Raw genomic sequence first — 26,229 nt, 5'->3', positions numbered from 1 at the left:
TCTGCTTATAACAAGTTAACATTTTAAATACCGAAATTGAAGAAATCATATCTCCAAAAGTAATTGTGGTATTATGTTGAAATAAACACCATTTTATAGATAATTTAATCTATATAGTATTAAAACACCAAATAGAATTCCTTCGTTCCCCTAAATCGCGATGATACGATTTTTTAATTCAACTGTGTAGTATTGAAGTTAAGTTGATTGAAGTGCAATTTACGGCATCTCTGAAACGGATTTAAATATTATCACGAAATATAAGCGGTTGTAAAGTAAGTTTAATTAATATTTAATAAGTTAAGAATTATTTCTTTATTTCCACAAATTTGGACATTACGATTTTTTTAATTGATCTCTCCACGTCTGCTTGGACAAGCTGAGATTGTAAAACACCAAATTTAAAAAATCATATTTCAAAAAGTAATTGAGATATTAAGCTGAAATTAAAACTATTTTATAGGAAATTTAATCTAATGTTAAGTACCTAAAAATAATTTCTTCGTTCCTCTAAATGTCGGTGGCACGATTTTTTATTGCACCACGTATTACGTTAATTAATTAATATCTGCGTTAGAACTAATTTTTTTGCAATTATCTGTACATCTAAGTTTAGGAATCTGATAATAATTGATACTACCACTTGTCATACCCGTCAAGATAACTTATTGTTGAATAGAAAGATTGTTTCTAAGATTTGTTGCTTTAATTATTCTTAGAGTTAATGGAATTAATAAAAATACCTACTATCAGTATTGATTTCAATTTATAACAGTTAAATATTTGATGCTTATTGTATCAATATTCTGATTAATGGTTTACGCACCTGTATAATATTATTTCCTATGTCCGACTGTAATTAAGAAAAAACTAGAAGAGATTTCTTGTGATATTCATGTCTAAAATCTTCATGTGCTATGTCCGATCTATTATTTCGACTAATAATGATCAATTGTTATAGAATGACGAAGATTACAAATTTGATCTAACACTGCCCACTTTTACAATCTTCCTGATAATCTATCCAGGGGATTGTTACTATACCGCAATTTTACGCACTCTCATTGGCTAAGAGTTAGATTAATAAAAACAAGAGGTGGTAAAAATGACCTTAAGAAGATAAAAATTCGTGGTATATAAGTTGTACCGATTTTACAGTCGAATCAGACTTTACCTTCTGTTTAACAATTAACCACAGTAATGAAAGGTAAGAATCATTTTAATAATCGAAATTATTTTTTATATATCTAATTTTATTTACAGCTGTAGCCGTTCTATTTTTATTGGGTATTATTGGGATTGGTGCAGATCCCGTTGGCGTCTGCCCAAGCGTACATAGCACTTATGTAGACTTTCTTCTTCATTCTACCGATCCTACTAAGTTTTATTATTGCGTCTGGGGAACGCCGGTGCTTTTTACTTGTCCAGCCGGTTTACATTTCAACATCACTCTAGGTGTTTGCGACTGGCCAGCAGCACCTCCAGTCCCTCCAACACCACCTACTACAACAGAGACCACGACAACAGACACCACTACAATAGCTCCAAGTCCTGGAGGTTGTGCATCGGTTACTTGCCCTTTCACACCTGGAACATTCCCAGTTTTCCACGTACATCCTACAAACCCTAATAGATACTGCAAATGCGATAATTTTGGTATAGTACACGACATGCCTTGCCCAGCGGGATTAGTATTTAACCCCATCCTAAATGTTTGTGATTGGTGATTTTTAAGTAAAACATATTAAATTATTAATTTGGGAAAGTTTCTTTTATTAATTTTATCTACTAGTTTTCTTAGATTTTTAAAAGTAAATGATGTAATGCTTTCAAGATTATAAGGAGAAAAGAATAAATATATAGTTTTTGTACTATTAAACCGGTCTTTAATTAACAAATTTATGAATCTTACTAGTTTCGGCTATGCGCCATCTTCAGAGACTCTACACTGATTAACATAATTAACGATCGTGATAGTTGATACAAATATAATTATTAAGTTTTAAGCAAATTTAAAACAGAACGATTAAAATTACTTACAATACATAGATGAAAGATACATATACTTATATAGATGTGGGCCATCTACGACGATTTTTTCTCTCTAATATTAGTTCACCTTTTACCGCTAGTGGCGCTGCCGCTATAAGGAGAATTCCCGCCTATTTGTAAATTGTACATTTGCTGTATCCCAGGTAAACTACATTAATTTCACTTTTTTACTAAAATTATATTTGACATTTTCTTACTTTCCTATTTTAGTAAGAAAATAGTATAAATACCATTTTAGCCAAAAAAGCGGAGTTAATACAGTTTAACTCTGAGAGATACATTATATATTATCAATTATATTAAATTAAAAGAAAAAGAAGCAAAGAAGTATACAGGGTGATTCATAAGTAATGGGCCAAATTGTAAATGTACGTTCAGGAGGCCAAAATAATAATATTTTCATTAACAATAATGGGTCTTAGTCTGCTCCTTACTGAGATACAGGATGTTAAAGCGAAAAAAATAAAATAGATTTTTGTTAATAGATCAGCTACTTTTCTACATAATGACTCATAGTTGACTTATAGTTTTTGTAAGGGTAAACAATAATGTGTGAGAGGATTTGAGTTAACTCGTAATTAAGCTTAAATTTAATTTAACTTCGCACAACATTAACATGTAGGTTTTGATAACAGTTGTCGTAAGTGGTCTTAGTTCAAGTCTGTTCTAATGTTGTATTTCGTTTTATTAACTGGCGTACAATAAATTGTTTTATTACGTAATTTTTTTATGGTTTCAGTTTAATATTGTTATCAATTATCAATTACGGTTAGGTAAATGTCAACATTCCATGCCATGCTTGTGTCTTAACAGATTAATGCTACGTCGACCACCGTGAAATGTAGTGTAGTGAATTAGTAAAATTCAAATATCTCGAAAATCGTTAATATTTTCAAGATCAAAGAAGTATAGCTTTTTTCTACAGAAATGATGGGGCTATCCAAATTAAACAAGTATGTTGTAAAATAATGAGCGATAAAAAATTTGTAGCTGATTTCATCTAATTCATATGGCGCATGTGGCGACATCTACGAGTTAACTCAAATCCTCTCACACATTATTGTTTACCCTTACAAAAACTATAAGTCAACTATGAGTCATTATGTAGAAAAGTAGCTGATCTATTAACAAAAATCTATTTTATTTTTTTCGCTTTAACATCCTGTATCTCAGTAAGGAGCAGACTAAGACCCATTATTGTTAATGAAAATATTATTATTTTGGCCTCCTGAACGTACATTTACAATTTGGCCCATTACTTATGAATCACCCTGTATAAAAATGTATTATATGAATGTAAATATATAAAATAAAAGAATTTAAGGTTTATGTATAAAATTATAAACTAAAACTTATTACCTTCAAATTAATAAATTCTTGGGAGTAGCGACACTTTTCTTGTTTCCCAATCCAAGCTTTCGGAATTAATTTATTCTTTCTTCAATACCATATGTTGTTGAAGATGAGAAAAATTGATTCCAAAAGATTGTAATAATTGTATTCAAAAATAAGGAAACTGTTTTAATCAATTTCGTTTAAGGCCCCTACTTTAAACAAATCTATTAATTTAAATTGAAATACAACCACGATTACAACACATAACTAAAAATTAAAGTAGTTGTTTAATGCTTTTTTTAATTTTAATTTTTTAAAACGTGTAGCCGAAAGTGCCTCACAAATTGAAAATAGATTATGTTTCGTACAACTAAAGTGAAAAGTAGTTACATATTTAACAATATGATGTATTAATGTTCTTTTCACAAATTGTTTGTTAGCTACTTGTGGCAACGTGGAAATAAATAAAGATGGAAATAAATGTTGTATTCGGTTTTAATAATCAGAAATTTCAATTCTGATTTCAATTAATTCATTATGGGGCAATTCCAATAACGTCAAAAGTTCGTTTTTGCAATCTCTGCACTGCAATTGTTTCAGAATTTCCTCCTGACAATTCGCACCGGGAGAATGAGGAGAAGTGTAATTATTAATAATTAATGTTTTGTAGCTGTGCTGGAAAGAACTACATGTAGGATTGATATTCCTAGCTCCTTGTAAATGAATACAACCAAAGAAATTTTCAAGGGCATCTGGGTTTACATTTTTTGGTATCAGAAATTCAAAGCCTGCTCCCTTCAATTTGTCCAGCTCGTACATACGAATAATATGCTTCCACGAAGCGGTGTATTCTGCATTTTGCTACTTGAAAAAAATATCGTGCAATTGTAAATTGTTCCTTAATCCTTTGATTCAATATGGCGGATCGAATATTGGAATAATCTCCTCACCATTAACCTTAAATCCTATTCCTCTGAACTCTTCTCCTTGCAGAATAGCATCTCTTCGCGACGTCTCACGAAGTAATTTTACCGCAGTGCAGTTTGTGGACATTTGGTCACAAACACTTGCAGCTACATGGAGTCCAATCTCATGGCATGAACTTACTATTTCTTTAATATTTCGTTGAATATCAGCAGCAGACAGTGTACCTTCCGTAAAGAAAAAAAGCGATGGGCTGCTTCCACTTCTTCCTTAGCTCACGCAACATGAACATCATGGCATGATCAGCTAACTTGGTGGATTTGTGGTCCTCACAATCCTCAAACCCATCTATCGTGTCTGTTTTCATGGTATATGATAAACCGGGTTCTAGTGATATCTCATCAAATAACAAGCAGCAATATCTATCTAATGTATCCATTTCCTGTACAGCTGTTGCCAAAACATTCATCAAGTTCTTGTTGATACCAGTGCTCAGTGTCATTCTATTGAGTACAGCCGTCACAACCTTTCTGCTTGGTAAAGCAAAAGTTATAATATACTTACATCTAAACTACATTATTTTGGTCTTGGAAATCAGGCTGTAATTTTGATAAAGTCATTTTTGTCGGATAGGTCTCAGGTTGTGAAGATTAATAGTCAGATATCGAGCGCTCTGTTTGTTACTCGTAGAGTCCCTCGGGGTCCATTTTGGGGCTACTATTGTTCTCTATTTATACATCTGATTTTAACCAAGTTCTTGAGCATTCGCAGATTCACTTGTATGCAGATGATACACAGCTTCTGCTGAATTTTAATCCAAATAATTGGGATGATGCCTGCATAAAATTTAACTCAGATGTAGCATTATTTTCTGATGTTGCGAAACGCCATGAGGTTGTGCTTAATCCATCTAAGTCGTCTGTTCTTCTGCTTTGCGGTAGTGTCACAAGGAGGGCAATTAAACCTTTGATATTCGGACAACTGGTGGTGGATGGCGAACCTCTTACTGTTTCTGAGGATATAAAAATTTTAGGAGTCACATTGGATCATCAGTTGAGGTTTGAGGAGCATGTGGCCAGGTGCTTGCGGGGTGGGTATGGCGCCCTCCGTCTCTTGTATGCCTATAGGGATGTCTTAAATTAAAAAATATGCTGTGTGATAGCTAGGTTCTAAGCAAATTAAATTACTGCGACGTTGTTTATGGTCCAAATTTACCGGGGGCGAGTGGGCGTTGTATACAGAACCTTCAGAACGGTTGTCTAAGGTTTATATACGGAATTCGTAAATATAACCATATTAGTGATAAGTTAGCAGAGACTAGGTAGTTGAACATGAGGAACAGACGTAAACTAGACGCAACTTGCGCTCATTATAAAATTATTAAAAGTCAACGGCCTCCTTACTTGCTACAACGCCTATCTTTCAGAAGCGATGTCCATAATATTAACGTAAGAAGGAAAGATGTATTGACCACAGTGGTCCACAAGCGGTAAAATGTGAACGAAAATCAAATTTTCAAAATTTTTTTTTTCGTTTTTTTTACATGTTACATGTACTTTAGGTCTTAATAGACTGAGAGGTGAAAGGAATAAAGTCTTATGTACTTTCTAGTGCCAACTGTACGCAATAAAACAGTACTACAATTCTTGTGTATTAAATATCATAAAATGCTACAACTTTAGATGAAGAAAATATATTGTGTTCCACTTTTTCAAGACAATGCGTTGTTGCTATCTTGAACAGTATAGAAAGGTCTTCATTTGGCACTTTTCTAATTTTTAAAATATTTTTGCAGAAATACGTAATAAGCACTTCTTTTAAAGCTAATTAACACCTACTTGAAGTTACATTAAAATGTTTTAACATATATATCTCGCAGAAGACGCAAGAAGAACTTTTGTCGCTAGAATATTCTTATTCTTTGAGATGTGCTCTATATAACATGATAACCACATCTTGCTTTAACTTGCTCCTTACCAAGATATTAGCGATCAAAGATGATCAGTGACTGAGTGTGTTATTGGACCGTTTTCATATAAAATGCTTATATTCTTTTTCTTAAAAGATAAATCTCGTATATTTGGTGTAAACTCGCATAACAATAATAGAATATCAGACTTAAAGTTTCAGGCATATCTAACAACCGGAAGTGGTTGTTAGATACAGTGCGGCAAAAAACTGAAACACTTGAAATATAGTAGACGCCACGAAAGCTGGCAGTAAATCATCGTTTTCCGCTTTTACAAATGCCATACGTAGTTCACAAACCGCTAGAGAGTAATGTGTGTTAGAAAGAAATAGCATTAGTTTAATATGTCTGCTGTACAATTCAAATGGCCACGTCGAAAAAGTATGTCTGTTCTTCTAAGGGATGTAACTCTATAATTATAACCTCAAATCGAAACGTCTTGTGAGCGTTGTCATGAATCTATGTTTTCTTTGAAAGGAAAATTCATTTAAATAATATCTTTGACAATGTTTGACATATAACCTCCATTACTAACATAACCTACATTTAAATGTATGTGGTGAAAGAATCTAAGTCGTACGTCCATATCTTGATTCATACCATTTTTAAGCGATCTGTCACTGCCAGCTTTCGTGGTTTCTACTATATCTACGTTTTTTATAAGTATGAAGGCTTTCACGGCCGGGGTTAATTGAACTAATATTAGAACTAAAGAACTTTTAATTGAACGGTTAATTGAACTATTAGAACTTTTCTCTTTATTTCACGATGGTGGATGGCAAGGTATAAAGTCTTCGTTTTCTTAAAACTTTATTTGAATTATTAATACATGTTGTAGGTCTTGTAATTCTTTGATGTGAATTTGATTTAATCATCTGGAATGGAATGTTATTTATGCAGAGCAAAAATTTCACAGATGAACGGTAGAGCTAGAAGGTTTTAAGTTTGGTTTGTTTGTTCTCCATGCATACATTCGGTTTCTTGTGTGTTTGCTTCACATTTCATACAGATTAGAAATTAGAACTTGGAAGGTGTCTGGTTCATACGTACTTTTACTAAATTATCATCAGAGATTATTGGTATGACAATTTTATGGTAAGCACGCATGTACTAATCACTTTATACTTCATTTAAGGAATTGACGAGGAACTAATACAGCGATTTGGCGTTGTCTTGGCTGCAATAAACAGTGGGTACAATATTAATTGCAATGAATTAATAGTTATTTACGATACAAATGCGGAGAGGCTCGCTTTTCACATGAGCACGCTAGTTTGCAGAACGAACGACCGAAGGGAGTGAGTTCTGCATTTGCGTGCGAATGCTGGAACAATCCTTTCCGCATGAGTATTGTACAATGTTTTTTGTAACGAATAAAACGTCCCTGTGTGACGATATGAGTTGCAGTGGGGTTTTTGACAGGAAAAAATCAACCGAAATTCAAAACGTCAATATTGATTTTATTGATTGCAAATTGATTTTTATAGATTTTTTTAAATATTTTAAAACAGTGTTATCTGCACACGAATGTATAAAACGTTCTTATTAACCTTTTCTTATAAAAATGCACATTTGGTCATTAAATATTCCTGTTAGTTGCGGTACCAAAAAAGCATTTGTGCGGGAAAACGCGTTTTCCGCACGTCCTCTCTGTGCGGGAAATAGGTATCTAGATGCTGAGTACGAAAATATTGTTTCAAAATTGCCGAAAAGTACGTCCATTTTATGGTTAGTACTATATGCCAACCAGCGTTCATAAAATTTTGATACATGGATCTGCAGTCATTAAAGAAGCTCTACTACCTATTGGAGAGTTGTCGGAAAAAGCGCAAGAAGCTAATAACAAAAAAATCCGAAAATTTAGAGAGAGCCACACAAGGAAATGTAGTAGACTGGATACGAATGCAGATCTATTTAAAAGACTGCTACTCAGCTCACATCCATTTATAAGTAATTTTCAACAGCACATTTCTAGAAAACATAAAAAGATGAGTATGGAGACTAAAAGATTATTTATAATAGACAACGTAGAAGACCAGGAAGAAGAAAAAGATCGCGAAGAAGAAGATGAATATGACGAAGAACAAGAATCAGAACAAGAGCTATATGAGGCAGGATGCAACGAAGATGAAGATGACGAAGAATGGTCTGAAACAGAACAAGAAGAAACACATATTGCTAAGCAACGTAGATAATTTATAGAAAATTAAATTCCCTTTCTGATAGGCTAAAAAAGCATGGTGCGTTCCATTTAAAATTTTCTACTTTCTCGTCATCGAAAATGGAGAAACAATAATTTAATTTTTGACCACCCTGTATAAGATACTCCGATACAACAAATGACAATCTATTTGACAGCATCTGAAGAATAATCGTACCAATTTAGACCTTTTTTGAATGAACGTTGGCTGAGATATGGAGTTCTAAAGAGCATGGTGAAATTTACCAAAAAAAGTTTAGAACCAAAATAACTCGAAAACGAAAAACGCTAGGTACCAATAACATTTATCAAAGTCAACCTATTTTATTACGTACAATTAAATGGTGTAATAAAAACTATAGCATTCTATTTAAAATAACGAAAGTTATGGTCTACTTCCGGTAGAGCGGAAGTGGCAGCCAACTTGAAAATATTTTAGATTGAAAGTTCCGAATGAACAACCCATGCTACCAAAATTGTACGAATAGTGGAACCTGAAAAAGTTCTAACGAACCAGTTACGTGAGACACTCTGTAGTTAAAGATTTATTTATCAGGGTGTCCCGCAACGATTGTACAATACTGCATCAGCGTATTCTCTGATCGAAAACAGACAAGAAAAGTTTAATAAACATAGGTCCGAAAATGGACCAATTTCGAGATATTCAAAGTTTTAGTTTCATAAGCTGACCTATTGTAAACATCATTAATTCTAACGATTTAGATGCAGTAATTATATGATTACCATGGTTACGATGGTTAAGATAAAGTTTAATAAATAATAAGATAATATTAAGTTAATTAATACAGTTCATTAATAATTTAACAAAACAAGTAACAAAGATTGTCGAAGAAAATCGTTCAACCAGCATAAAAACAACGAATATTTAACAAATTGGAAAAGATTCATGTCATAATAAATGTTCAATATGCGCACCATTTACTTCTAAACACAAACGGATACGTTTTCTAAATGAACTTCTAATGCGTTCAAAGATACCAGGAATTTGTTTTACTGTGTCAAATGCGTTAGTAATTTTATTCTTCAAATCCTGCACATTTTGAACGTCTTCAGAATAAACAATTGGTTTAAAATGTCTCAAAACCAAAAATCTAACGGATTTAAATCTGGTGAACGAGGTGACCACGGGACAGGACCTCCTCGGCCAATCCACTTATTGCCAAATCTGTTATTTAAGTATGCTCGAGTGGCGCGTGCATAATGTGCTGGTGCTCCATCGTGCATAAAGTAGCAATCTTCTAGAATTTGTTGAAGTAATTCATCAAATGCCTCTGTAAGGTCATTTTGTAAAAAATGTATGTAGGCATCGGCTGTCAATCTCTTTGGAAGAAAAAATGGACCTAATAACTGATCACCTATAACTCCAGCCCATATATTAACACTGAATCGCCACTGATGATGAGTTTCTAGTATTGCATGGGGATTTTCATCGCTCCAAACGTGCGCATTATGAATATTAAAAATTCCGCTTTGAGTAAATGTTGCTTCATCCGTAAATACAATGTTTATGGGAAAGTCGACGTTTACTACCTCTTCCTGTATGGTCCACCTACAAAAATCTCTCTTTTTTCGCCATCATTTTCTGTTAGAGCTTGAACGGTGTTGTAATGATAAGGATAAAGCAACTGCTCCCTTAAAATGCGGTGAACGGTTGTTTTGTTAATGTTTTCTTGTGCAGAAATTCTTCTAATGCTGGTTGAGGCATTTTCATCGATTCTTCTCAAAACTGCTTCTTCTAATTCCACCGGCCTTGTGTAATGTCTCTCCGTGGAATGGCTGTGGGTTACGCTTCCCGTTTCTTTTAATCTGAGAAATAGTCTGCTAAAGGTGTGACTATTAGGCAATCGTCTGTTCGGGAACCTTTGCGCGTAATGACGAGCTGCTAACGACGCATTTCCATCAGCTAGTCCGTAACAATACACCATATCCGCCATATCTTCCTTGGAGTAATTAATAGGAGCCATACTTAATAGTTTTATTAAATTAAATAGTAAAATAATAATTTCGTGAAGTATTATTATTTTTTTTTGTGATTAGACAACTTATCGTAATCATAGTAACGACTTAATTATTATAAAAACAAATTTAAATTCATGATGTTAACAATATCAACTTATGAAACTAAATCTTTGAATATCTCGAAAATGGTCCATTTTCGGACCTATGTTTATTAGGCTTTTTTTGTTTATTTTTGATCATAGAATACACTGATGCAGTTTTGTACAATCGTTGCGGGACACCTTACCAAACCTTACATCGAAGTAAACTACTATATAACCAATTTACTTTAAACAATTTTGTATTTACCTATCCTTCATGATTTAATAGCGTTGTATAAAATTTTGTATTTATCCAATTCTAAGGACCTAAATTATATGAAAAAAATAGAATGTGGCCTCAAGTAAATTAGTACTTCCGGTTGACATATTTGATCCAAATGTTCACAAAGTCTTTAGCATATAGTCCTATAGCCACATACCAAGTTTCAAAAAATTATCTCAACCTAAACTGCGTTAAAATATTTTTGTTCGGGTTTTTTCGAATTTAGACCACTGTGTGACGGTACCACGCCTCTCCTCGCACCGATTCTTTTCCTACCAGATAGCCAAAACGTACAATGATCTACCAGTGAACCTTATGGGATTGAGCTGTATTTCGTTCAAGAGTAAGTTAAAAGCAGTTTCCTGCTTGAGTCATCATGATTTTTTTATATATTGTTGACATGTCGTCGTATTTTGTTTTTTTTTTCATTTTATTTTATTGGTATTATTGAAAAGATTTTCATTTTTCAATTGTTTCGCTTAAACCACTGAAACCGAAGACCTTGGATTTTAAAACCCTTTAAAATCCATTTATTTTATCATATTATGAATAGAACTAAATTTAGTTATCCAACCGTATATGTTGCTAACTCATAGCGTTAATACTTCCTGAGATATTCAATTGTTCTTCCAAAATATGTCCAGATCATTTGAAAAAGGATATAAAAACAACATTTTTACTGATTTTACATTTAACTATGTCAGATAAGTCAAATCCTGTATATAGATGATAGTATCCAAAGATATTAGATACACTACACAGCGTGTTCATAGAACTAACAAGGGAAGTATCAGAACTGTCCCTCACCGATTTTGTTGAAATTTGGTACAGCGATAGTATGGCTAAAAATAAGGTTTACGTATTTTTTTATACGTGCTAATAAAGCCCCTGGGGCGAGTTATAAGGGTTGGAAATCGGGGCGAAATATATACCGGGTGTCCCTCAAAAGTGGCTCACCCCCATATTTTTCTTTATTATTGGTGATATAAGAAAACCATTTGGAATGCATAGTTAGGTCGCTAAAACGGATTATTACGACATGAAATCATTCTTTTTGTACTTCCGGTTATACCGGATGTGAGTTCTAATTTCGCTATTTTTTTAAATCTATAATTTTTTTTTCTTCAGTTGGGTTGATAGTATAATTTCACATAACTTTTACTTGAAAAAATTTTCACGATAGCTTATAATTTTTGAAAAAAAAATTATTTTCGTTATTTTATAACGTTTCAGTACCTTCGGAAAATGTATTACAACTTTTGACGCATAGTAGCTAGGTTAATAGTATAAACTACGTTATGTCCCTCTTGATTTGCTATTTCTCGAGCAGTGATCCACTGCTATGCTTTAGTCGGTGGTTTAAATTAACAGTTGTATTAAATTAGTTTTAAAAGAAAAACGCGATCAAACAATTAAGTTTAATTAGGTTGAAATTGAAGTTAATATCCATTATACCAGTTTGTTTAACGTGATAGAAAAAATTTTGAATTTTGTTGTACTTTTACTGGTTTATTTATATTTTTGTTGTCTAACTAGTTTTGGCAAAAGCCATCATCAGAGACAAAAGTCATTGTATCTTACAGGAAATTAACATCGAAAATATAAAGCGGTGAACAAATTAAAATTATTACTGTCACAAAATTTAAGAAAAAAATTAAGTTTCAAATTAAGTTTAATTCAATTATTTTTTATTTTTTTCTTTATTTTTTGTTCTTTTACACTAAATGTTTTGTAGCTGATAGTAACTTACAATGTACATTATAATTTGGATTGTTTACTTTATTTTGGTTAAAACCTCTCAGATCACCTGACCTCACACCTTTAGATTCTTTTTATGGGGCAAAATCAAAAATGAGCTGTATAATACATCAGTAAGGTCTCGTGAGGTATTGGAAAATAAATCGAGTTAGAAATTGTATTACCTAAATATCTCCGCAGGAATAACGTCGAGTCGTTAGATCGACAATACGCAAGATGCAATTATGTCAAAATCGAGGCGGGAGCATTTTGAAAATTTAGAAAATTAGTTTTTTCGAACTTACAATTGAATTAAATTTAATTGTTGAATAGCGTTTTTCTTTTAAAACTAATTTAATACAACTGTTAATTTACACCATTATTAAAAAAGAACCACTAACTAAAGCATAGCAGTGATCACTGCTCGAGGAATAGCAAATCAAGAGGGACATAACGTAGCTTGTACTCTTAAGCTAGCTACTATGCGTCAAAAGTTGTAATACATTTCCCGAAAGTACTAAAACGTTAAAAAATAACGAAAATAATTTTTTTTTTTTCAAAAATTATAGGCGATCGTGAAAATTTTTTCAAGTAAAGGTTATGTGAAATTATACTGTCTACCCAACTGAAGAAAAAAAATTATTATTATTATTAAAATTAGCGAAATTAGAACTCACATCCGGTATAACCGGAAGTACAAAAAGAATGATTTCATGTCGTAATATTCCGTTTTAGCGACCTAACTATGCATTCCAAATGGTTTTCTTATATCACCAATAATAAAGAAAAATATGGGGGTGAGCCATTTTTGAGGGACACCCGGTATATTCGCTTATAGGCTGAAAACGAAAATAGCTATCGAAATGTAGTAAATGTAAACTGATATTCATTTTCAAAGAGCTTTCCATTGATGTATCACACATATATCTGAGGGCTTCAGGGGGTAAACTACCCCTAGTTTTTTGGAATATTTTAAAAACTACCCTGTCGATTTTGGCGATATTATGTGTCCTTATAGTACGTTTAAAAATATTAATGACGTGTTTTTTTTTATTTGCCTCTGACCATCCCCTGCAAAGTTACGGGGTATGATAGATAACCCCTTTCCTTAAGAATAATGTGATAATCAGTTACACTTTTGAACACTATTTTGAAGAAAACCATTAATTAGATGTAAATTAAGATTTACGCAGTAAAATAAACCCTATACGACATTAAGGGGTGGCGGGAGTTAACTACCCTAACCACCCCAAATAAATTCTTTTTTGCGAAAATTGTTTGTCGATTTTATAGCAATTTACCACGCTGATTTTTTTATACGTTAGTACTATTGTAAGAACTTACAAGGGTTAGAAGTTTGGGGTAGAAAATATATTTTCGCTAATAACTTTCATACTCCTACAGAAAAAACTTTTTTATCCTTATTCTATTTAAATAACATAAAAGCTAGGATAATTATATAAATATTTATTAATAATGAGTTAAAAAGCAACTGAAAAAAAAATGGTTAAATATCACAAATTGTATTCTACATTGTTAGAATCCTCTGGTACATTTGGACCGAGGGTAATAAATACAATGTTCAAAGCAGATAACATATTCGTTTTGGCATCAAAGTCTAGTAAACTGACTTCTGCTCATATGAAAGATTGGCTACAAAATGTCTATTTCCCAAACACCGGACCTAAATCATTACTATTACTGGATTCTTGGAGTGGCCACTGCCAACAGGTCAAATTCAACCCCTGGATGTATTTGGTTTTAGAATATGGAAGAATTTCATTAGAAGATTTTCCGATCAAATTGTTCTCTATCAGTACGATGTCAATTTGCATCAGCGAGATAATATTTTAAAATTGTAATCCCTAACGCATAACCAGTTGTCTTCCCCACGATTTATTAATGTTTTTAAATACGCGTGGCTTGCGTCTGGATATATAGAGGAGAGACCAGAACAGTTGAAAATCTCGTGGAGGTTTGCTTTTCCAATGAAAAACCTACGTGCGATATCTGTGGAGAAATAGCTGTCGTAACTTGTGCATGGTGTAAACAATCGTTGTGTTTAAAACATTCTTTCCATGATTTTCATTATTGCCAACAATACATTGAATAAAAAAAGTAAAAAGAAAGAAATTAAATTAATAATGTAGAATACAATTTGTAATAGTCAACCATTTCTTTGCCAGTCACTTTTTAACTTATTATTAATAAATATTTATATAACTACACTAACTTTTGTGTTACTTAAATAGAGTATGGATAAAAAACGTTTTCTGTAGGATTATGAAAATTATATGCGAAAATATATTTTCTACCCCAAACTTCTAACCCTTTTAAGTTCTTTCAAAAGTACTACCTAACGTATAAAAAATCATCGTCGTAAATTTCAGCAAAATCGATTTTTTCGCAAAAAAATTTAATTTTTGGGGTGGTTAGGGTAGTTAACCCCAGCCACCCCTAAATGTCGTATAAGGTTTATTTTACTGCGTAAATCTTAATTTACATCTAATTTATGCTTTTCTTCAAAATATTGTTCAACAGTGTAACAGTTTATCACATTATTCTTAAGGAAAGGGGTTATCTATCATACCCCGTAACTTTGCAGGGGATGGTCAGAGGCAAATAAGAAAAAACACGTCATTGCTATTTTTAAACGTACTATAAGGACACATAATATCGCCAAAATCGACAGGCTAGTTTTTAAAATATTCCAAAAAACTAGGGGTAGTTTACCCCCTGAAGCCCTCAGATATATGTGTGATACATCAATGGAAAACTCTTTGAAAATGAATATCAGTTTACATTTACCACATTTCGATAGCTACTTTCGTTTTCAGCCTATAAGGGAATGTATATATTTCGCCCCGATTTCCAACCCTTATAACTCGCCCCAGGGGCTTTATTAGCACGTATAAAAAAATACGTAAACCTTATTTTTGGCCATACTATCGCTGTGCCAAATTTCAACAAAATCGGTGAGGGACAGTTCTGATACTTCCCTTGTAAGTGAATTTTGAGGTTTTTTAAATGGCTTTTCCATAAGTTTTTTAAATGGAACAACCTGTATATTATGCGCTGGTTGAATTGTCCATCGAGTTCCCTTTAATTTCCGCTAAGTATATCATATGTTCAATTTTAGTCATTTTCGTGATATTTACAATTTAAAGCAAAATGTGTAATAAAATATTCCATTATTGTACTTAACATTACATTCTTTTTTTTGTCATTTTTTTTTGTTCTTACTGTTTTATTTGATTAATATTTTATAATGTAAAAACGTATTTTTATAATACAACACATATTTCAATATTATATTTAGATTCATGCTTTTAAAATGTAAACGTATTCTATACTTAACGTCATTTTATTTTATAACTTCAACATTTTATAATTATCTAAAGTATATTTATACAAAAAATTTGATATTTTAATCTTCTTCACGACTTCACATCAAATTGTAAATAATTTTAATTTTTCTATTTTTTAAATTTGCTTAAAACTTAATCATTATATTTAAATTATCACGGCTGTTAATTATGTTAATCGTTGTAGAGTCTCTGAAGATGAAACATAGACGAAAGTAGCAAGACTCATAAATTTGTTAATTAAAAACCAGTATAAAAGTATAAAAACTACATATTCTTTCTTCTTCTCGTAGCCTTTACAAAACTAGAGATATTAAATCATTATCATTTATAGTAGTTTAAAACACAACCTTTTTTGAAAATCACTGGTCTTATCAAAGTACTTCAAATCAGAGTAGGCTCCTAACATTCTAAAAAGTTTATGTATTACATTGCACGTACTCGAAACCATTAAGAAAAACAATAAAAAGACACAAGTCTAATCGGAATGTAATCGGAATGTAATTATTTTATCAATTTAGTTATCTTTCCCTGGAAGTTTAATATAAAAACAATCACTATTTTTGCGTTTATATTAAATATATGTATATACAAATTAATTTTATGTAATAATTAATAATAATCATGGAAACTTCATAAATTCTCATTTGAAAATAAAAAAAAAATAAATAAATGCGTATTTATTACATATCTATAGATGACATTTAGGATGTTGAACATGCCTAAAATCCATTACTTTAAGTGAATAGATGTGTTAACTGTAACTAAACAATAATGTTGTTTCCTGTGAGATTAAATCATAACCAATCATTTCAATGAAAGAAATTAATATTATCTTAAAAAAAACGGGTATAAATATCACCGAGAATTGTGGAAGAGACAATATTCATTTTAGTTTTGCCAAGGGATGTAAAGATGGGAAGTGAGTATATATTAATAATCCATTATATTAAATAGCATACTGAATAATTCATTTCGTCACTTTTCATAGGACAAAAAATATATTTTTTAATAGTACTGCTGCATTCATTATGTACTTCTGCAGGTAAGATTTTTAAAACGACCTAAAGATTTAAATAACGATAGATTTATATACATCCAGACATATCTGCTCGAGTTGATAGACATATGTTTATCTCGAATCTTGAAGTCCAAGAAGATGAGCTAACAGACGAATTAACGACAGGTATATTAGTTATTAAAATGAAAATCGTTATGTAACTATTTCTTTTTAGATACTGACTGTTCATTGTTTGACTCCTACACTAAACCTCACCCGGGATTCTGTGAAATGTATATACAATGTAGAAATGGTGTTGTAACAGTGGAAACCTGTTCTGACGACCTTTATTATAATACTTTAACGCATAGATGCGACACCGCTGAAAATGTAAATTGTACATTAAACTTATCTACAAGAGCTGAGGGAACCACTATTACTGACGAGTCTACAATTCCTACGGGTACGATTTCTACTACAGCTGATGCAACTTCAACTACAACAGATATAACCTTACTCCTACAGGTACACCTTCTACCACAACAGGTACAACTCCAACGCCGACAGAGTCAACTCCAACCCCGACAGGTACAACACCAACGTCGACAGAAACAACTCCGACCGGTACAACTCCAACCCCGACAGATACAACTCCTACACCAACAGAAACAACTCCAACCGATACAACTCCTACACCAACAGAAACAACTCCAACCGATACAACTCCTACACCAACAGAAACAACGCCAACCGATACAACTCCAACCGATACAACTCCAACGCCGACAGAGTCAACTCCAACACCGACAGGTACAACTCTGACCGATACAACTCCAACCTCGACAGGTACAACTCCCACGCCAACAGAGTCAACTCCAACCCCCACAGGTACAACTCCTACACCAACAGAGTCAACTCCAACCCCGACAGGTACAACTCCTACATCGACAGAAACAACTCCGACCGGTACAACTCCAACGCCAACAGATACAACTCCAACCTCGACAGGTACAACTCCCACACCAACAGAGTCAACTCCAACTCCGACAGGTACAACACCAACGACGACAGAAACAACTACGACCGGTACAACTCCTCCACCGTCAGAAACAACTCCGACAGGTACAACTCCCACACCGACGGAGTCAACTCCAACCCCGACAGGCACAACACCAACGACGACAGAACCAACTCCGACTGGTACAACTCCAACCTCCACACCGACAGAGTCAACTCCAACCCCGACAGGTACAACTCCAACGACGACAGATACAACACCAACCCCCACACCGACAGAGTCAACTCCAACCCCGACAGGTACAACTCCCACACCGACGGAGTCAACTCCAACCCCGACAGGCACAACACCAACGACGACAGAACCAACTCCGACTGGTACTACTCCAACCACGACAGGTACAACTCCCACACCGACGGAGTCAACTCCAACCCCGACAGGCACAACACCAACGACGACAAAACCAACTCCGACCGGTACAACTACAACGACGACAGATACAACTCCAACCCCCACACCGACAGAGTCAACTCCAACCCCGACAGGTACAACTCCAACGACGACAGACACAACTCCAACCCCCACACCGACAGAGTCAACTCCAACCCCGACAGGCACAACACCAACGACGACAGAACCAACTCCGACTGGTACAACTCCAACCACGACAGGTACAACTCCCACACCGACGGAGTCAACTCCAACCCCGACAGGCACAACACCAACGACGACAGAACCAACTCCGACTGGTACAACTCCAACCACGACAGGTACAACTCCCACACCGACGGAGTCAACTCCAACCCCGACAGGCACAACACCAACGACGACAGAACCAACTCCGACTGGTACAACTCCAACCACGACAGGTACAACTCCCACACCGACGGAGTCAACTCCAACCCCGACAGGCACAACACCAACGACGACAGAACCAACTCCGACCAGTACAACTACAACGACGACAGATACAACTCCAACTCCCACACCGACGGAGTCAACTCCTACCCCGACAGGCACAACACCAACGACGACAGAACCAACTCCGACTGGTACAACTCCAACCACGACAGGTACAACTCCCACACCGACGGAGTCAACTCCAACCCCGACAGGCACAACACCAACGACGACAGAAACAACTCCGACCGGTACAACTCCAACCACGACAGGTACAACTCCCACACCGACGGAGTCAACTCCAACCCCGACAGGCACAACACCAACGACGACAGAAACAACTACGACCGGTACAACTCCAACGTCGACAGATACAACTCCAACCCCCACACCGACAGAATCAACGCCAACCCCGACAGGTACAACTCCAACGACGACAGATACAACTCCAACCCCCACACCGACAGAGTCAACTCCGACCGGTACAACTCCAACGACGACAGATACAACTCCAACCCCCACAGCGACAGAGTCAACTCCAACCCCCACACCAACAGAGTCAACTCCGACCGGTACAACTCCAACGACGACAGATACAACTCCAACCCCCACACCGACAGAGTCAACTCCAACACCGACAGAGTCAACTCCAACCCCGACAGGTACAACTCCAACGACGACAGATACAACTCCAACCCCCACACCGACAGAGTCAACTCCAACCCCGACAGGTACAACTCCAACGACGACAGATACAACTCCAACTTCCACACCGACAGAAACAACTCCACCTTCCACACCGACAGAAACAACTCCACCTTCCACACCGACAGAAACAACTCCACCTTCAACACCAACATACACGCCGACATCAGCAGATACAACTACGACATCAACTGTAACTACGCCTGGTTGTGATAGTATAAACTGTCCTTCTGTAGACGGGTCATACGTATTTTTGTTTCCACATGAAGATTGTTCAAAATTCTGCAAATGCCATATGGGAGTTGCATTTGAAATGGAATGCCCAGACGGGTTGCACTTCAATCCCAACACTACTACTTGTGATTGGCCATGGAGCGCGGGTTGTGATGCTACGTGGACAACCACATCAACGACGAGTACTCAAGGAACAACGACGGTATCAGAAGGATCAACTACAGACGTTGAAACGACAACACAAACCACAGTTACTTATCCCATTACTCCTTCTACCGACGGGCCGCCGCTACAATGTGATGCTAGCAACTGCCCTGCTATTAATGGAGAATTTCCTGTGTACTTACCACATCCAGATTGTACGAAATTCTGTGTGTGCGATTGGGGAAATATTCATATCTTTGATTGTCCTGCTGGATTGCACTTTAATCCAGTATTAAATGTTTGTGATTGGCCAGATAATGCGGGATGTACTGGATCCACAGGCAACTCAACCGAAACAACTAGTAAAGCGTCGACGGAAATTACAACAACTGTTAAAACCACTACACCATCTGGTGAATCAGAACCTTGTGATAGCAAGAAATGTGAACCGGTAAATGGACAGTACCCGACATTCTTCCCGCATGAGGATTGCAGCAAATATTGTAAATGCGATTGGGGCGTTGCCCACGTGATGAATTGCCCAGATGGGCTGCATTTTAATCCAACTCTAAATGTTTGTGATTGGCCGGATAATGCGGGTTGTAAGGGATCAACGCCTACCCCTGCTCCTAGTACGACATCTTCCACAACTCAACCTACGCCAACAACAACCACTGAAGGATCAACAACAACTTCATCAACTACAACATCTCCAGAACCATCTAGTACAACGCCTGTACCTGGGGAACCAGGAACTTGTGACACAAATAAATGTCCATCAGAAGCAACCTATATTTTCTTCTTTCCGCATGAAGATTGCGGCAAATACTGCAAATGTGATTGGGGCAAAGTATTTGAAATGAGATGTCCAGATGGTCTTCATTTCAATCCAACCATAAACGTTTGCGATTGGCCGGAAAATGCCGGTTGCATAGGATCTACAACAACGACAACTAAAGCAACAACAACAACTTCAGAAGCTCCAACAACAACAACTTCAGAAGCTCCAATAACGACAACTAAAGCAACAACAACTACTTCAGAAGCTCCAATAACAACTCCATCAACGACTACATCACCAGAACCATCTAGTACAACGCCAGTACCTGGGGAACCAGGAAGTTGTGATACAAATAAGTGTCCATCAGAAGCAACCTATATTTTCTTCTTTCCGCATGAAGATTGCGGCAAATACTGCAAATGCGATTGGGGTAAAGTATTTGAAATGAGATGTCCGGATGGTCTTCATTTTAATCCAACCATAAACGTTTGCGATTGGCCGGAAAATGCCGGTTGCATAGGATCTACTTCGACGACAACTAAAGCAACAACAACAACTTCAGAAGCTCCAATAACAACTCCATCAACGACTACGGCACCAGAACCATCTAGCACAACGCCAGTACCTGGGGAACCAGGAACTTGTAATAGCAATAAGTGTCCATCAGAAGCAACCTATATTTTCTTCTATCCACATGAAGATTGCGGTAAATACTGCAAATGCGATTGGGGTAAAGTATTTGAGATGAGATGTCCGGATGGTCTTCATTTCAATCCAACCATAAACGTTTGCGATTGGCCGGAAAATGCCGGTTGCATAGGATCTACAACAACGACAACTAAAGCAACAACAACAACTTCAGAAGCTCCGATAACAACTCCATCAACTACAACGTCACCAGAACCATCTAGTACAACGCCAGTACCTGGGGAACCAGGAACTTGTAATACCAATCAGTGTCCATCAGAAGCAACCTATATTTTCTTCTATCCACATGAAGATTGCGGAAAATATTGTAAATGCGATTGGGGTAAAGTATTTGAGATGAGATGTCCGGATGGTCTTCATTTCAATCCAACCATAAACGTTTGCGATTGGCCGGAAAATGCCGGTTGCACAGGATCTACTTCGACGACAACTAAAGCAACAACAACCACTGCAGAAGCTCCAACGACAACAACTTCAGAAGCTCCAACAACGACAACTAAAGCAACAACAACAACTTCAGAAGCTCCGATAACAACTCCATCAACTACAACGTCACCAGAACCATCTAGTACAACGCCAGTACCTGGGGAACCTGGAACTTGTAATACCAATCAGTGTCCATCAGAAGCAACCTATATTTTCTTCTATCCACATGAAGATTGCGGCAAATATTGTAAATGCGATTGGGGTAAAGTATTTGAGATGAGATGTCCGGATGGTCTTCATTTCAATCCAACTATAAACGTTTGCGATTGGCCGGAAAATGCCGGTTGCACAGGATCTACTTCGACGACAACTAAAGCAACAACAACAACTGCAGAAGCTCCAACGACGACAACTTCAGAAGCTCCAACAACGACAACTAAAGCAACAACAATAACTTCAGAAGCTCCGATAACAACTCCATCAACTACAACGTCACCAGAACCATCTAGTACAACACCAGTACCTGGGGAACCAGGAACTTGTAATACCAATATGTGTCCATCGGAAGCAACCTATATTTTCTTCTATCCACATGAAGATTGCGGCAAATATTGTAAATGCGATTGGGGTAAAGTATTTGAGATGAGATGTCCGGATGGTCTTCATTTCAATCCAACTATAAACGTTTGTGACTGGCCGGATAATGCTGGTTGCATAGGATCTACTTCGACGACAACTAAAGCACCAATAACCACTACTACCACAACTGAAGCTACAACAACAACCACTGAAAAGCCAACAACTACTCCATCAACTACAACACCCACTACTCCTAAACCTACGACAACAACGGATGATGGAACTACTGATAGCGCTGGTGGTTGTGATAGAAGTCAATGCCCATCAGATGCTACTTATTTATTTTTCTATCCCCATGAGGATTGTAGCAAATACTGCAAATGCGATTGGGGCGATGTCCACGTGATGAATTGCCCAGATGGGCTGCATTTTAATCCAACTATAAATGTTTGCGATTGGCCAGATGTTGCCGGTTGTACTGGATCGGCATCAAGTTCTAGTACTACAGATAAACCAGTTCCCACGACTACTACTACCACAACAACAACTACTACTGAAGCACCACCGACCACTACAACTACAGCTGCAACAACAACCACTGAAGCTACAACAACTACTACAACTGCAGCTCCTACAACAACCACTGAAAAACCAACAACCACAACTACTACTACAACTACAACTCCTGCTCCTACAACAACCACTCAAGAACCGACAACGACAACAACTCAAGCTCCAACAACCACTAAAGAGCCAACAACTACTCCATCGACTACAACACCCACTACTCCTAAACCTACGACTACAACTGACGATGGAACTACTGATAGCGCTGGTGGTTGTGATAGAAGTCAATGCCCATCAGATGCTACTTATTTATTTTTCTATCCCCATGAGGATTGTAGCAAATACTGCAAATGCGATTGGGGCGATGTCCACGTGATGAATTGCCCAGATGGGCTGCATTTTAATCCAACTATAAATGTTTGCGATTGGCCAGATGTTGCCGGTTGTACTGGATCGGCATCAAGTTCTAGTACTACAAATAAACCAGTTCCCACGACTACTACTACCACAACAACAACTACTACTGAAGCACCACCGACCACTACAACTACAGCTGCAACAACAACCACTGAAGCTACAACAACTACTACTGAAGCACCACCGACCACTACAACTACAGCTGCAACAACAACCACTGAAGCTACAACAACTACTACTGAAGCACCACCGACCACTACAACTACAGCTGCAACAACAACCACTGAAGCTACAATAACTACTACAACTGCAGCTCCTACAACAACCACTGAAGAACCAACAACCACAACTACTACTACAACTACAACTCCTGCTCCTACAACAACCACTCAAGAACCGACAACGACAACAACTCAAGCTCCAACAACAACCACTAAAGAGCCAACAACTACTCCATCGACTACAACACCCACTACTCCTAAACCTACGACTACAACTGACGATGGAACTACTGATAGCGCTGGTGGTTGTGATAGAAGTCAATGCCCATCAGATGCTACTTATTTATTTTTCTATCCCCATGAGGATTGTAGCAAATACTGCAAATGCGATTGGGGCGATGTCCACGTAATGAACTGCCCAGATGGACTGCACTTTAATCCAACCATAAACGTTTGTGATTGGCCAGATGTTGCGGGTTGTACTGGATCAGCACCAAGTTCTAGTACTACAAATAAACCAGTTCCCACGACTACTACTGCCACAACAACAACTACCACTCAAGCACCAACGACCACTACAACTACAGCTGCAACAACAACCACTGAAGCTACAACAACTGCAGCTCCTACAACAACCACTCAAGAACCAACAACCACAACTACTACTACAACTACCACCCCTGCTCCTACAACAACCACTCAAAAACCGACAACGACAACAACTCAAGCTCCAACAACAACCACTGAAGAACCAACAACTACTCCATCGACTACAACACCCACTACACCTAAACCTACGACTACAACGGATAACGTAACTACTGATAGCGCTGGTGGTTGCGATAGAACTCAATGCCCATCGGAGGCCACCTACTTATTTTTCTATCCGCATGAGTATTGTGGTAAATACTGTAAATGCGATTGGGGTGATGTTCATGTTATGTACTGCCCAGAGGGATTACATTTCAATCCAACATTGGACGTTTGTGATTGGCCGGATGTAGCTGGATGTACTGGATCGACGTCTCCGTTGTAAATGATTTGTATTGTATAACTTAATAACTAATTATTATTTTAATATGTATTATAATATTATGTATTTGGTGAATGTGTAATAAAAGTATTTAATGGTTTCTTTGTTATATTTAACGTAATATTTTGAAAGAAAAAGCCTAAAAGATCTATAGGTATCTTAAAAGTACTATTAAAATTCCAAATAGACTTGATCAAGTTAGTAATTAGCACGTAAAAAAGCATAATTTAAATATATAATAATTAAAATAATATTTAATTAAAAATTTCCTGTGGCATGATTTTGGTCAGAAGAAACAAAAAAAGGAATTTCAGGAACTAGAAAAAATCAAGCTCTTTGAGATGTAAGAAATTATCTGGAGTGCAAAGTATAGAAGTTATATAAAACGAAATTATATTTTCGACGCTTGTAGAAAAGAGAATATCAAAAAGATTTTTAAAAGGTTTACTTTAATTCTTCTCTTCTATTAGCTGCCACTTTCAAATTTTATTCCTCTCTATGCAGATATCTTTTGGCTATGGATTTACCATAATGTGATTTTTCTTATTTTACCAATCTTACATATATTTCTGTATAATAAATTTCCTTTCTTTTGAATCTCTGCAAATCTCTTCCTTTTATTATCAATATTTTTTTCTCCCTCCAGTATCTCTTTCAAATTCTTCCTGCTGTTAATAGTACTTTTTAATCTCTCATCTCTCTGTACTGCATGTTCTTTGTATTCCAATCTCTTGCTAATTACTTTATTCTTTTACTAATCCCTTTCCAGTCTTCAAATTCCTTATCTTTATGTCATCACATCCATTTTCAGTCTCTGTGCAGTCTATTTCTTCTGTTACCAGTAATTCTTCCCTCACTGGAATCACTTCAATACATCTCTGACGTTAAAAGTGCTTTTCCAGTCTCGCTTTTGTCTGTTCTGTTTATTCCTACCAGTCCAGTCTCTTTTTTCCTTTTTCAATCTCCGTACAGTCTCTTTCTGCTATTACTAGTCACTTTCCAGTCGCCATCCTTCCTGCCAAGTTCTTTTCTTATCTACCCAATCTCTGTTCAGTCTCTTTCTTCTGTTATCAGAATTAGAATTTTTCTCTCTCACTGGAATCTCTTTCCAGTCTTCAAGTTGCTTGTATATTATCTTTGTATCTTTACAGCCCCTTTCAAGTCTATTTCCTCTCTGCTCAGTCTCCTTTGTCCACTTTCAGTCCCTGTGCAGTCTATTTCTTCCGTTACTAGTAATTTTTTCCCTCGTTGGAATCAGTTCAATATATTTTTGGCGTTAATAGTGCTTTCTCAGTCTCTCTTTTGTCTGTTATGTTTCTTTTTAGCAGTCCAGTCTCCTTTTTCCCATTTACAATCTCCGTGCAGTCTCTTTCCAGTCGCCGTCCTTCCTACCAACCTCTTTTCTTATCTATCCAATATCTGTTCAGTCTCTTTCTACTGTTACCAGTATTTTTCTCTCTCACTGGAATCCCTTTCTTCAAGTCTTCCTGTCAACCTCTTTTCTTATCTACTCAATCTCTGTTCAGTTTCTTTTTTCTGTTACCAGTATTTTTCTCTCTCATTAGAATCCC

At 36.1% G+C, this 26,229-nt stretch overlaps 2 protein-coding genes across 2 annotated transcripts; both read left to right on the top strand.

The window, feature by feature from the left end:
* The first annotated feature begins 1,200 nt into the window (after positions 1 to 1,200).
* LOC139430362 (peritrophin-1-like) lies at positions 1,201 to 1,727 on the top strand. Its single transcript, XM_071197219.1, has 2 exons — positions 1,201 to 1,207; positions 1,264 to 1,727. The coding sequence occupies exons 1-2, from the start codon at positions 1,201 to 1,203 to the stop codon at positions 1,725 to 1,727; spliced, it is 471 nt and encodes a 156-aa protein (XP_071053320.1).
* Positions 1,728 to 16,815: 15,088 nt separating this feature from the next.
* LOC139430525 (mucin-2-like) lies at positions 16,816 to 24,766 on the top strand. The gene is made up of 5 exons (XM_071197622.1): positions 16,816 to 16,847; positions 16,917 to 16,970; positions 17,028 to 17,111; positions 17,161 to 17,388; positions 17,451 to 24,766. Exons 1-5 carry the CDS (start codon positions 16,841 to 16,843, stop codon positions 24,659 to 24,661), a joined length of 7,584 nt encoding a protein of 2,527 aa, XP_071053723.1. The 5' UTR covers positions 16,816 to 16,840; the 3' UTR covers positions 24,662 to 24,766.
* The last annotated feature ends 1,463 nt before the right edge of the window (positions 24,767 to 26,229 follow it).

The sequence above is a fragment of the Onthophagus taurus genome, chromosome 7, assembly GCF_036711975.1.
Source record: "Onthophagus taurus isolate NC chromosome 7, IU_Otau_3.0, whole genome shotgun sequence".
In the NCBI taxonomy this organism is placed as follows: Eukaryota; Metazoa; Arthropoda; class Insecta; order Coleoptera; family Scarabaeidae; genus Onthophagus; species Onthophagus taurus.
This window is presented reverse-complemented; position numbering and strand designations above follow the sequence as displayed.